Here is a 14,868-nt window from a genome sequence, read left to right as displayed (position 1 = left end):
TAGGATTCAGTAGTCGTAACTGTATTGTCCATCTGCATGGGTGTCATGAAGTTCACCACTTCTGTCTTAAGAAGCATGAAGTTGGCTTTGGAGAAATTTTTTACCATGGTTTCCTTAATGGGGAGTGGAGGCAGGATGTGGATATCTAGGGTAATTAGCTTATGGTCAGATCGGACCAATGAGGCATTGACTTCAGGTGTGGAACACCGGTCACTCATATTGGTAATGACTAGATCTAGGATATTGTTGCCCCTGGTGGGGGTGTGGATAAGTTAATACAGGGCATTGAAGTTTATGAATTCCAGAAAGCGTTAAGTGAAGGAGTTGGTACATGAGTAGTTTATCCAGTTAATGGTGGGGTAGTTGAAATTGCCCATTATTAGGGTGTTTAGTTGAACCCTAATATTTTCCAGTACATCAAGAAAAGTGGAGTGGGAATCCTGAGGCATGGTGGGTGATCTGTAGCAAGCTACAATTTGGATTGCAGTTTTACCCAGAGTTAGTTGCACTTGGATAACCTTGGCTGCATTATGCTGAGCAACTAGCCTGGAGGTGTGGATATCCTTAATGAATATGGACTCACCTCCGCCTTTGGTGTTCTTGTCCAGGTTACATGGCCGTAAAGTGTGGTATGAGTTATAGCCTGGTAGTACAGGGGTGGTCTCTGGAGCCTTGAACCAGGTCTCAGTCACTGCACAGATATCGATGTTCTCCATTTTAAGGAGTGCCTCGAGTGAATGCATTTTGAGATTTAGACATCTAGCATTGAGTAGCATCACCCTCAGTTTTTGCTTGCCTGTTCCTGTTATGGTGGTGAATTTGTCATTTGAACCTTGCCTAAAAAAGGCACTATAGGAGCGGCAAGAACCTTAGCCAGTATCCGGAATCCCAGGGGTGACAGGTGCAGGCCATCTATGGCAAAGCATCGTGGTCTGTCAACCATGTCATCCCAGGCAGACAGATACTGGATCCCTTTAGAATGGCACCAGAAGCTTAGCCAATTGTTGAAGTCAATCATTTTGTCCTTGTACTGCAGCATCATTCTGGGTGATGGCAGAATGCAACTCAAGGTTAGGGTCATATCTGCCTGGGCTACAAGATTGGAGAGCTCTTCCATGTCTCTTTTCATGTAGTCCAGGGAGGTACGTCTCAGGTCGTTCACACCAACATGGACAATGACAGAGTCATATTTGTACTTGTTGTGGAGTGACCTGAGTGCATGGGTTAGATGGCGGATCCTGGCACCTGACAGGCAGCTGACAGTAACCTTCTCCTTGTTTAGCCTGGTGAGTGGGACATCAGTGTGCCTGACTATAGAGTCGCCTATGACTAGTGTGTTGGGTACATTGATTTGCCTTATTGGCTGTGGTTGAGTGGCACATTGAGTCTGTGGGCTATGTTTCATTTGGGTTGTGTTGGGGGGGGTGGAGGTTGCTTTCATTTCTGCTTTGGAGGTCTCTGTTGCTTGAGCAGATTATTATTGAGAGCCTTTGTGAATGTTTTTGTGTTTCTATGTGTGGATTTTGGTGGTGTAGATTTAGTGAGACTATGTGATGAGTGTGGTGTGGTGCAAGTGTTTACCTTCTCCTCTTGACTGTCAAGTTCAGTCTTGATTGGAGAGAGCTTTACCTCCAGTTTGGCTAGATATGTGCATCTCTCACAAGTTGTAGTGTTGGGTGGTAGGAGGAGAGGGTTGTCTGTGTACATGAGGCAATTTTTACATTGCCCCAAGATGACCAGATTCATCAGATAGACAGGAGAGAACACTGGGAGCTGACCCTTGGACATGCCTGAATAAAAAATCTATTTTCCTCTAGATAAGTGAGGAAAGTGAGTACAAGAGATGTTTTTCTCTAAGCAACTGAGGAAAGTAAGTACTAAAACTGTTTTCCTCTAGGTAATGAGAAAGGTTGAGTGCTGTAGTAATTAATAGGTTATTTAGTGCTTACAAGTTCTGAACAAGTGCTGATCACGAATAAGCAAATTCAAGTGCTAAAAGTAAGAATCTGTATCTGGACTAAACTAGTTACAGGAAAGTGGGTAAACAAGTGCAAATGTGGGCTTTTAAATCAGAAAGTTGAGAGAGATGGAAAAACTGCCCAAACGGTCAGTAACTACAATTTCTGGGCCAGAACCACTCCTTATGTGGTAGATAGGTTACCTAGTGCTTACCATTCCCACTAATAAGCTAGAAGGCTTCTCTCCAACACAGAAAGCTTGGGGGGGGGGGGTTCAGAAGCTTACATACAGTCCTGGATACAGCAAATCTGAATCTGGACTACACAAGTTACAGGAAAGGTATTTATATATATATATATATATATATATATATATATATATATATATATATATATATACATACAGAAAACTAGCTAAAACAGCAGTCAAAACAATTCAAATGCAGTGCAAGCAAGCACACTTGAGTATGTACAATGTTAGACCAAACAGTTTAAAAAATGCAATTAAATTAAAAATGACAAAAAAACAATGCAGAAGGAGTCTATTAGAATGACGTAAAGGGATGGGTCTCAGGGGAGTGTCCCAGATCAAATCTACAGTGAGGGTGGGCAACTGCAAAAACCTCCAAAATTTAAACAACACAGGAATAGGGAGGGTGGGTATGGGAAAACCAACACCTTCAGCAGAGATCTGAAAAACTATACAGTGAAGCAAAAATAACTGCACAACTCTGTAGTCAGCCAACAATGATATAAAATTAGTCAAACAACAATTACCAGTACACAACTCTGAAGTGCCAAAAAAATATACTCAGCTCTGTATATCTCCAGATAGTTTGAAGAGCATACTTTCAGGACACAGGAAGGCTCCAGCAATGATATGCAGACTTTTTTACTAAGAGGGTCTAACTTGATGCAAGTAGTCCTTGAGGTGGTCAGATAACACACAGGATGTAAAACCAGTTATACCAACTTAAGACACAGAGAAATAGGGAGGGGGAAAACACCTTCAGCAGAGATCTGAAAAACTATACAGTGAAGCAAAAATAACAGTGCACAACTCTGAAGTCAGCCAGCAATGGTATAAAATTAGTCAAACAACAATTACCAGTACATAACTCTGAAGTGCCAGAAAAATATACTCAGCTCTGTATATCTCCAGATAGTTTGAAGAGCACTCTTTCAGGACACAGGAAGGCTCCAGCAATGATATGCAGACTTTTTTACTAAGAGGGTCTAACTTTATGCAAGTAATCCTTGAGATGGTCAGGTAACACACAGGATGTAAAACCAGTTATACCAACTTAAGACACAGAGAAATAGGGGGAGGGGGGAAAAACACCTTCAGCAGAGATCTGAAAAACTATACAGTGAAGCAAAAATAGTGCACAACTCTGAAGTCAGCAAGCAATGATATAAAATTAGTGAAACAACAATTACCAGTACACAACTCTGAAGTGCCAGAAAAATATACTCAGCTCTGTATATCTCCAGATAGTTTGAAGAGCACTCTTTCAGGACACAGGAAGGCTCCAGCAATGATATTCAGACTGTTTTACTAAGAGGGTCTAACTTGATGCAAGTAATACTTGAGGTGATCAGATACACAGGATGTAAAACCAGTTATACCAACTTAAGACACAGAGAAATAGGGGGAGGGGGGAAAACACCTTCAGCAGAGATCTGAAAAACTATACAGTGAAGCAAAAATAACAGTGCACAACTCTGAAGTCAGCCAGCAATGAAAAAGTAATCCTTGAGCAATTCCAATGAGTGTTTACCTATTTTGCATCTTCACCACGCTGACAACCAGGAATCTACATGGTTAGTAGCTGTGTTAGCAGAAAAACTGGACAGGAGCACAATATTGTAAACACATAAGAGGCTCACTACATATCCTTACAGTACAATATAATACTCTGTCTCAGGATGTTCAAACACTTTAGGAGTCTGCAATTATATTTTCTTTTGGAGCTGGAGGAGCAAAGGTGCATTTATGACATGGCCCTTAGAAATGTATTTTATATTTTGTAAGTCTGATATTCTAACATCTATAGTGTGTAATTTGTCATAATATGCATGGGGTTACATGTTGAGGTAAGTTCTGTACAAATTTTAAGAGCTTTTGCTTCCTCTTGCTTCTGTGTAGACTCCTTTCCATGGCTGTATTTGGAAAGTTTCCGAATACCCAGCCAACACAAACACAGAGTCTACATGCTTGCTTTAAAGGTATTGAATTGCTCCACCACCATGTTGATTTGTTTCATTAGCATAAAATTCAGCTACTTATGCTGTAATTTGGATGCCATAAAAGTTTCTGTATTTGCGCTTGAGTGTGTGCTGCTGCGCGGAGTTTACTGAATCTAAAACTTGTCATGCCCATATGCACATCACTCTACGATATGCACACAGTAAAAATTATTGTGTAGACTTTCACGAATGCCCCCATATATACATATAACATATACACACACACACACAATATATATATGTATATATATATATATATATATATATATATATATATATATATATATACACATATATACATATATATATATATATATATATATATATATATATATATATATATATATATATACATATACATCAATAAACTGACTGGTAGAGCATTGAAGCTGAGAAGTATTCGGATCTCGTGTATAGGAGTTTGTAGGATGCTTAGGAATGAAGCCCTTTAGTAGAATAGGAGGAAATCTCTGATGTCTAAGTGACCAAACTTCTTTGAATAAGGAGTTGATTAAAGAAATAGGGTAGTCCCTAAAATGTAGACAGTTTCCAAAAATCTTTCTTTCTTCTACAAAAACATTATCTTCACTAATAATACACGACAACCTCTACCAATCAGTTTATTGTACCTCAGACAACTCCCCGTAATTTAACCTACCTCAGTTACTCTCAAGTACACACCTCCACGCAGGACCTTCGTCCTGTAACAGCTGTAGATAGACACGCAAGTTTTCCTGTCCCTATCTTCAGGGATAAAGTGTACATTAAGAAAATTTTATGTGATAATTGGGAAGTGTTGACCTCTAGTCAGAAAGTTTCTGATAAATTAGGTTTAAAACCCCTCTTTGCACATAAAAAGACAATGTCTCTCAAACGTTCAGTTGAAAATAGAGACTCACAATATATCATAACCAGTCCTAGGGTTTCAGTCAATTCTCTTCCAGGCATGCATGCTTGCAGATCCTGTGTTACATGTGCTCATATTTTAATTTGTGACAAGTATGTTTTTAAGCATAATAACTTCTCTATTATATTTAAACAATACTTTGATTGCAAATCAGTTTTTGTTGTATATACTGCTATTTGTTGCTCATGTTCAGTGTTTTACATAGGAAAAACTATTAGAAGGTTATCCACAAGAATTAAGGAACACTTTGCAGCTATTAAAAACAAAGATAGCAAAAATGCATTAGCGAAGCATAGCCAGTCTTGTATAGCTTTCACTAGCTTTAAATTTTTTGTGCTTGAAAATGTTCCTCAGTTTTTTGGTGACAGTAATACTCTCCTGGAAGTATGAGAATTGTTGTGGCAGTTTAGATTAAATGCTGAAGCCCCACCCGGCTTAAATGAGGCACTGAATATTAAGTGTGCCTTAAAATGGCGCCAATAATGTTTTTCATCACTGGATAATGTTTAGGTATCACTTTACTTTTACAGTAGGTAAATGTTTTTTATTGGTGGAATGTATTTGTCTGTTCAACACTATTATACTAAGCTATATAGCTGAGTGGCCTAGTGGGCTAATGTACTATGCTGTAATTGACAGGGTGCTAGGCTCAATACTTGGCAGGGGTGAATATTTTTGACTCTCTTCAAGAGGAATCTTGATGAGTGGATGGGAGATCGTAGGTTTACCCCGGGTATCACTTCTGTGTCACTGTTAGACAGAGGCACAGTATACTAACCTCAAAAAAGGGCATAGCAAAATTAATTTAAAATGGGTGGCGAAAGCCAAACACATTCTGGCTAGGCTTATAAATGCCCTAGGGCAGATAGCCTAGTATGAACCTATGAACCTATTGAACCATTGGTCTTTTTATATATTGTACAACCCATTACTATGCACTTGTTTTATATGGTTGTTTACTGATTATATTTCATTTCTGAAGAAGTCCAGTTATTAAATGGATGAAAGCGCTAATACAGGCTCTTGTGAGTTTATCCAGAAACCGGATTATCTTATTATTTTGTTACCTCAGTCCGAAGTGTATTTTTATATGTTTTAATTCTCTTCGTAGTATATATGAGTTTGCTGGTATATATATATATATATATATATATATATATATATATATATATATATATATATATATATATGGGAGCACTTGACAACGTCGACAGCTGAGAACGCCGACAAGGAGATCGACGACACCAGAAGATCGAAGATTGAGAAGACCGACAGATGAAAACCCCGACGCTGAGAAGACCGACAGATGAAAACCCCGATGCTGAAAAGACTAACATGGGAAAAGGCTGTGTAAGTATGCGGTAGTGACGGACGTTAGAGTGCGAGTAAGGTAAGTGTGCAATATTGACGGTGTCTAGGGATACGGGTGGGTTAAGTGAGTTAGGATTAGGGCACGGGTTAGGTAAGTGTGCGATAGTGATAGTCTTTGGGTTAGGGGTGGGTTAAGTGAGTTAGGGTTAGGGCGCGGGTTAGGTAAGTGTGCGATAGTGATAGTCTTTGGGTTAGGGGCGGTTTAAGTGAGTTTGGGTTAGGGCTTGGGTTAGGTAAGTGTGCGATAGTGAAGGACCTTAGGGTTAGGGTTTGGGTTAAGGGTGTAGATAGCTGTGTATGTGAGGTTTAGTGTGCGTTTGTAAGGATTTTGGTGTGCTTGTGTTGTGTGTGTGCTTTTTGGACAAGGGATTTGTTTTGTTTGTTTATTGTTGGTATTGTGTCGGTATTATGGTGTGTTGGGCATGTGAGGTTTCGTGTTTGTGAACATTCGGTTATGTGGTGTGTCTGATTTCGTTATCGGTGTTGTGGTTTGTCGGTGTTGTCAAGTAGATCCATATATATATATATATATATATATATATATATATATATATATATACACACACACACACACATATATATATATTACATACACACACACACATATCCTCTATCCCTGGTATAGAAGCCGTGCTTCTTACATCTGATCTGTATTTCTAATCTCTAACTATACAACCTCCAAGCATATAGCAAATTGAAGGAAAAAGAAATACATTTATTTCCTTTTCTGCAAGTTGGTGTGACCTCAGAGGTAGCATGTATATATTTTGGGGGTCTGGAGATAAATCCTCAAGGACAGGGGATGCAATGCTTTACAGAATACTCAGTCTGCTTTTCCCCTGTAGCAGTCAAATTAAATGGTAGGCTAGTGTCAAAAGACATGCACCTGGGGCATTTCTCCCGGGGCCTCTGCTGAAAATTGGCTTCGTTCCAAGTCAGACTTTCCTGGTAAACAAATGTTAAATAAAAAATAAATAGTGTCATCAATAGGGCTTGGCACTGGAGAGATTGACTTCAGTACTACAAAGCAGGCAAAGTGAATAAAGATGATCATAGAACAGACCATTGAGGTACCCCTTTTCTGACTGGCTAGACAAATGAATAGTATTGTTCATTTACCACCCTAAATGCACTGTTCTGCCAGTTACAGAACCATGTTAATTCAATATTTCTTTGGCCATAGATTTTGAGTTCTGAAATAAGCATTGCATGATCCACAAAATAAAATACTTTGGGTAGAGTTAAGAATATGAAATCTCTTAACTCCCCTTTTTCCATAGTTCACAAAAAGAAAATGAAAAACATTATACAATTAAAGTTATGCAAGTATAATAACCTTTTTCATATCCATGCTGACAACATCTAATAATATCTCTTGAGGAAAAGTATACTTTGAGTTGCATGGCGACAGCCTTTTCTAGAATCATTAGTGAGGATAGTAGCGATATGTTCTAAAAGTTTCCACTTTGTTGTTTTGGGATTTTTTCAATAACAAAATAATATAGGCAGTTTTTTCATATTTCGGGAAAAATGCCTAATGAAAGAAGAAGGCTAATGATGCGCAGTACAGGAATTACAACAAAGATGTAACCTACCCTGCTTATCTATCATGAGAAGTTTTCCATACCCATTGGTTCAGTTAGCTGACCGACAGCCATATGAAATGAAAGTTTGCAGAGAAGCCAAAAATGTCTCCTGCTTTTTTTTTTTTCTTTTCCCAGCCTGCAGTGTCCTAGTAGTGCAACTGATGACTGGAAATGTAGCAAAGCACAATGTTATACTTTTTGCTTCAAATGCATCCTATCCATCATCACTCACTGTATTTAATTGGCTATTGTCTTCTTCCTGCTAAGTTATTAATCTCCATCCAGAAACTATCCATTTCTAAGGAAAGCACACTGATTTTCTTTCAGGTAAGTAGTATTTGCTTTGTTTGCACACATTTTAATTTATTTACACTTTGTTGACCATGTTACTTGCACTTTTACTATTTTCTCAGCTGTAGCAACTGCCCCTGTAGTCATTCTGACTATTGTTACTTCCGTATGCTTTACATGGTACATCACATCTAATAAAAAAGACTACCTAATCTTTGAAGTAATCCATGAGACAGATACTTTTTTTACACATCTGGTTTTAATAGGGTAACATATTTCGTAGGGTGAAAGTAACAGGTTCAAAAAATAACTGGTGTCAAAATCATGGTCTGAAACTAAATGCCAAAAAAATGCATTAGTGTTACCTTTGGGAAATCATCTACCCCAGAAAACGACCACATTGTCAAGACTTCCCTAACAGTTGACCCATTTGCTGGAGAATTGGGAACATTTGTGGATAGTGGCCTAACTTTTGACCATGTGTCTATTGTTGTAAGAAAGGCCTTCTATATAGCATAGCTTATAAACAAAGGGATTGTGTTTATAACTAGGGATGTCATTGTCCCCCTTTACTTAGTCCTCATTAGGCCAGTCATTGAGTATAATGCCCACTTTGGCATGTATCTGTCCAGACACATGCGACAACTGGGATGCCCACAGAGATACCTTACTAAAAGTACACAAGTGCTAAACAACAGGTTCTACATGGAATGACTCAAAGTCGTCACTACATTGAGTTTCCTACAGACTGTCAACAGGTGGCTTGTGTCTGGTATATAAGGTATCCTCTTATCCAGTAAAATTAGGAAAACATAAGAAGTCAAAAAAGTTGCCAGATAAATCCAAAAAAGCACCAAGGGAATACGAAGAGAAATAGTAGTATCCTGAAAGTAAATTTATTTTTTTAAAAACAACATACGTTTTCGCTACTATTAAACAGTAGCTTCATCAGAGAAACTGACAAACAGTGAACGCCAATTATTTAAATCTTTCTATGGCGTGAATACGTTCCACTACGTCACTTGGGTTCACAAATGGACCTCCCCAAACATAGAATGTTGATTTTAAATATATAGACTGTTAGATTTAATTGTTTTTAACTTTTAATTTTCAAACATAGCATACTACAATTGATGCGAGCGTATTTCTGTATGCATTTTATTCTTTTTATATACAACACACGCCACTGTTTGGGGAGGTCCATTTGTGAACCCAAGTGACGTAGTGGAACGTATTCACGCCATAGAAAGATTTAAATACTTGGCGTTCACTGTTTGTCAGTTTCTCTGATGAAGCTACTGTTTAACAGTAGCGAAAATGTATGTTGTTTTTAAAAAAATAAATTTACGTTCAGGATACTACTATTTCTCTTCGTATTCCCTTGGTGCTTTTTTGGATTAACCTGGCAACTTTTTTGACTTCTTCTGTATCCTCTTATCCAGCAGAGATGGATTTACTGCACATCAAGTCAAATGGCATCAGAAATACTCAGTCTAAGGATATAACTTCTTCTGCAATATGAACAGAATAGCTTGGAGTGACAGGTATATTTCACAGAGGATACCACTGCTGTGGAACAGACTCCCCACACAGAGGAAACAAAGTTGATCCCTCTCCATTTTCAAGGGAAACTTAGATTTATGGATACAAAAAATAAACTTTACCCCAGGACTGCCCTCCTGTACTATTAATTAGCAGAAGCAACTCCTAAATGCTTTATCCCATGCATGGGTCCCCTCAAATTATCTATGCTATGATCCAAGTTATTCTTATTGGGGTAATATTTGAATATTGACCATGTGATGGAAAAGGCCAATCTGTAATCAAATGGGAGAGGTTATTTCAAGCAGAAAAATGGAAACTTGCTAGGCTTAAAATGGCCTGCAAGGACAGCTAGCCTAGTACTTACCTATGAACCTATGAGAGCTAAAATGCAGTCACTTTGTTCAGTAATCATGATCCAGTCCATGGAGGTTAGGGTGCTCCAGAGTTGCCCTCTAAAAGACCAGTTTTGTTACCGTACCTGTAGTTTTGAAAGCCCCTTCTAAGAAGCAGTGAGGACCACACAATGGTGGCTATAGCCACCCCAGTGGAAGGACAGTTGCCTGGTCTATTTGACCAGACTCAGTACAACATGAAGTAATTTGAAGAATGTCAGTTGGGTGTTGTCGTCTTTTCTGCTACACTGTAGAAAGCTGGCTCTCAGTGCTGGCTGTGATTTGCACCCCAGTTAACATTAAATTCACTCATTAGGATAGCATTTTGACATATGGAAAAGACATAATGGTTGAAATTATGTAATTCATATACTTAATTATAGCTTGTGGCAATTCATGTATTAGTCCAATTTTCAGCTTTAACATATTAGAAAAGCAACAATGATCTTTCATTTTGTACTTTATAAAATAATTTTGGCAAAGTTAAGTTCAGGCCCTGTAATGTAGAATACAGTGCTGTGCTGTCCTGTTTTGCAGGTGCTGATATAAAGTATTTTGGTGGCATTTGTGGTACTCTATAGTATAAATTCATGACTGCTGTAACGCTTGCATCAAATAGTAAACTTTAGCATCATATCCATACATAGGATAGTCTAATTGCATTTCAAAATGATTGGACCCAGTGTCATCTCTAATGATAACATAATGGCATATTCACCAATCTCATTTCTATTTACATGGTAAACTGATAGCATAATCACTTATTAATTGCTTATTATTTCCCATGTTTGTAAAGGCAAAGGAGCTGGTATTGTTGAATGTCTACACTATGCCGAGGAGATGGAAAGTTCTCACAACTCTCCTGATCGCTTTGCCATGGGCCATCCTTTTGACAATCTGGCACCAACATCTGGCAACACATTACCTCACCTTCCTAAAAAGTAAGTAAGTTAATATACTCTGACAAAATTTGTGATGCTAAAGGTCACAGGATAAAGACACAAATAAACATGTGGGCAATGTAAGAAGAGAGAGAGAAAGAGAAACACAAACACACACACACACACACACACACACACACACATGCACACACACATCTATCCATCTATCTATCTATCTATCTATCTATCTATCTATCTATCTATCGATATATCTATCTAGCTAGCTATATAATTATCTACACAGCTAGATATATATGGATTTATTAAGTTTGTCAACTGGCACTAATATCAATATGCACAATGTTGACACCAAATGGTTGACATTATCCACATTGACATACTATTATGCATGCACTGAGAATGCATCTTGGCACATGCAAAAACTGAAAAACAAGAAATGAAAGAAAACCTCATTTTTGCTGGGGGACAAGCCCCCCCCCATACCCCCCACACACTCATTAATTATACATAGTAACTCCGAGACCACGCAATTCACATGGAAAGGGCAATTTTGCCAATGCCGGGAGTAGTCCAATCTACTACTTTTGTTGATAGGTATTGACCATCTATTTAGCTGACCAAATTGTGTCAACTAAACAGCTGTCAACCAAACATAGCTCTCAACTATACAGGTTTTCACAGAATGTCAAGATTTTTGCCACATATTTTTAGTCTGTTTCTCAGTAAAATTGTGGCTTTCTGGCAAATCAGTGGCAAATCACTGAGGAATGAAGTCAGGCAATAATGACCTACATTTGCGATTCAGGCTTCATACCTCTCAGAAAATTCATGCTAATGCAAAACCTGTTATTCTATCAACTTTCTAAGTTTGTAAGAGCAATATTTAAAAACTCCCGATTTTGGGCCTTTGTCCCCTAATTAGTTATGGCTTTGCCCAGATTTTCTGCTCTAAGAGCTTGAAAGGTATGCAACCAAAGCACCATTCAACAAAAGTAATGGAATGCATACATATGTATATATATATATATATATATATATATATATATATATATATATATATACAGAGAGAGAGAGAGAGAGAAGTATGTATTGAAAACAAGGTCAATCTCCAAACTAAGCTTCAATATTCAGAAGACCTCAAAAAAAAAAAAAACTGGAAGGTAGCTCCAAATGAATTACCTGAATTATTTTATTATAAAAACAAAAGATTGGTCAGCGCCACTTTTGTAATAAATGCAATGGATTTCAGAGCTCACCATTCATGTATTTTTATAAAATAATTTGGATATTTGATTGGTGCCATCTTCTAGTTGTTTCTTGAGATGTGTGTGTGTGTGTGTGTGTGTGTGTGTGTGTAGATATATATATACATATATATATATATATATATATATATATATATATATATATATATATATATATTGCGTACATATATACTGGTATTTAACAATGTTTTTAATATATATGTATTATTTATAAACTGGCATTTTAACAATGGTATTTTCTACGTAATGCTCTCTCAAGAAGAGTTTTGATGAAGATTGTACTAGTAACAAATAAACAATGTAGCAATAAGTACACAGAAAAAACAATTCCATGAGAATTTTTATTTAAAGTAAATAGACATGAAGTACACAAAACATTATGATGACATCAGGTAAGAACAAACACATCCACCATTCACCTATAAAACTTGACTGGACTGTAGGAGAACCATGGCAATTAGGTGATTGTCACCATAGGAATAGTAAACCTATTCTGCATTTTGAAGGTACCGGAAGAAAAGCACTGACGTATATAGTTTTAGGCAAAGAGCTGTTGATGAATGAAGTAGTGTGAGTGAAAGCTATGATGCCAGTAAAATGAGAAAGACATCTTACAATCCACTTGGAGATTTGATAAATGTATAGAGATTGGGAGGAGGGTACACTAAGTAAGAGGATGGAAACATGATCTAGCACTGTGAGAACCAGTAAGAGATTGTATGACAGCCTGTTGGCATTTATGAAGTTAAGAGCAACACTGATTGCCCATTATAGAAAACCAACGCTAAAAAAGGCAACCCAGATATTTCAGGTCCTGACTATCCGTAAAACTGTCCTTCTAGACCACAAGAAGAATCCAGGCACCAAACGTAAATGTGAGAAAGAAAGTCATGTTATATATGGCTTACTCAGGATCTGTAATTTGGAAAGCTATAAAGAAACTCAATTTCTTGTAGAAAGGGCCTATAAAATAAAACTCTATATTACTTTTAGTTTCTGACTGAGAAACCGAAGTGCTTAAAGCAAAACACAAATGAGATGAATTTGTCTTATTAAAATATAAGCTCAAAATCATGAATTCTATCAGAATTGGATAAAACAACTTTTAACTGAACAGATGTAAGCAAATGTCTTAAAACTTAGTTCTCTACTGACAATTTATGCATGACAGAGAGATAAAGGGTCTGACAGAAAAAATGGAAGAGATCTGTTAACTATGGGAGATAGTGAAAGAGAGAATATAAACTACTTAACCTTGAGAGATGAGTCACTTGATAAATTATTTTGCTATATAATATCAAGTATTTACTCACGTTGCTTTTGTTTTTACTGTTCAATAGGGGTCATAGCAGCAGAAAAAAATATGAATGGAAAAACAAACTTCCCTGTCTCCATTCACAAATTATACATTATATCACTCCTATATCTCATATAAGAAGTTAAAGTGCTCATTCAGTGAGATGTCTGCAACTTCAGAGTTTCCAGCTGTCCTTTTAAATTTAGTTTAGAGGCTAAATAGCCCAGCTTGTCTTACCATTAGGGCCTTTTCATCCTGTCAGTGAAAGAAAGCTGCCTGAATATCCTGCTGATTTAAATGTTAATATCAGTTGATCTCTTTATCCTTCCATAATGCATTGCAGCATTGCGGTACGAGATCGCCTGGACACTTGATGAGCTGAGATTTTCATATGTTAACTCTGATGACTTCATTAAAGTGGTCAGGGCCCTTGACCAACCACGCTAGTTAAACATTGTCTGGAAGCTTTGAGTTAACGATTTCACTTGTCTTTGAGAACTATAGTTATTTTATCTTGTCTTAAAGAAGCTTTATTGACTCTCTTTGTCATGAAGCCCTCTCTAATATGACTAGCAAATGCCCTGTCTCTAACCTTTCTTACACTAGTAAGGATACTGAGAAAGAGGTTTACATATGGACGTATTCTTATATTACAACAATCAAGGTAGGACCAACACCAAGGTGAACCACTACTGGAGGGATAAAAAAATGAATCTGGGAAGCAAGAAACTCCAGGAGCTGGAAATGCTGAGCAGATTTCAATAGTTTATTTATAAAACACAATGAAAAACACAAAGCTTTCAGGCAGATGCCCTTCTTCAGTTTGTAAGTAGTAAGCAATTCAATCACATCTCAATTATTAAAATTCAAACTAAAACCCATGTGGCACAGCCCCAGTCAAAAAAAACAAGAACAATTAAACATTCAAATGCAGGAATGAGAACAAGCTGAAAATTCTAAAAAAAAAATATAATATGTAACCCAATACATTATTCAAAATATAATAGTCAAGATATATTATTTACATAAGCCTACTTTTTAATATTGGTTTACAACTTGCAGCTGTATTTAAGGCTGGTTTGGCATCTGCTTGTAGCCATATAA

The 14,868-nt window shown here is 37.2% G+C and overlaps 1 protein-coding gene across 7 annotated transcripts in view; it reads left to right on the top strand.

The window, feature by feature from the left end:
• LOC122803484 (galactosylgalactosylxylosylprotein 3-beta-glucuronosyltransferase 1-like) overlaps window positions 1-14,868 on the top strand; it is a 783,044-nt gene that overhangs the window by 354,716 nt on the left and 413,460 nt on the right. For all 7 annotated transcript variants that reach the window (XM_044073111.1, XM_044073112.1, XM_044073116.1 and 4 more), the window contains one exon: window positions 11,097-11,241. In XM_044073111.1, the coding sequence (XP_043929046.1) occupies window positions 11,097-11,241 (145 nt within the window). The remainder of the gene's footprint in view (window positions 1-11,096; window positions 11,242-14,868) is intronic.

This window comes from Protopterus annectens, chromosome 5.part1 (assembly GCF_019279795.1).
Source record: "Protopterus annectens isolate FY-2018-M chromosome 5.part1, PAN1.0, whole genome shotgun sequence".
NCBI lineage: Eukaryota > Metazoa > Chordata > Ceratodontiformes > Protopteridae > Protopterus > Protopterus annectens.
Note: the sequence above shows the minus strand (reverse complement) of the source record. Positions and strands in the feature narration are given on the sequence as shown.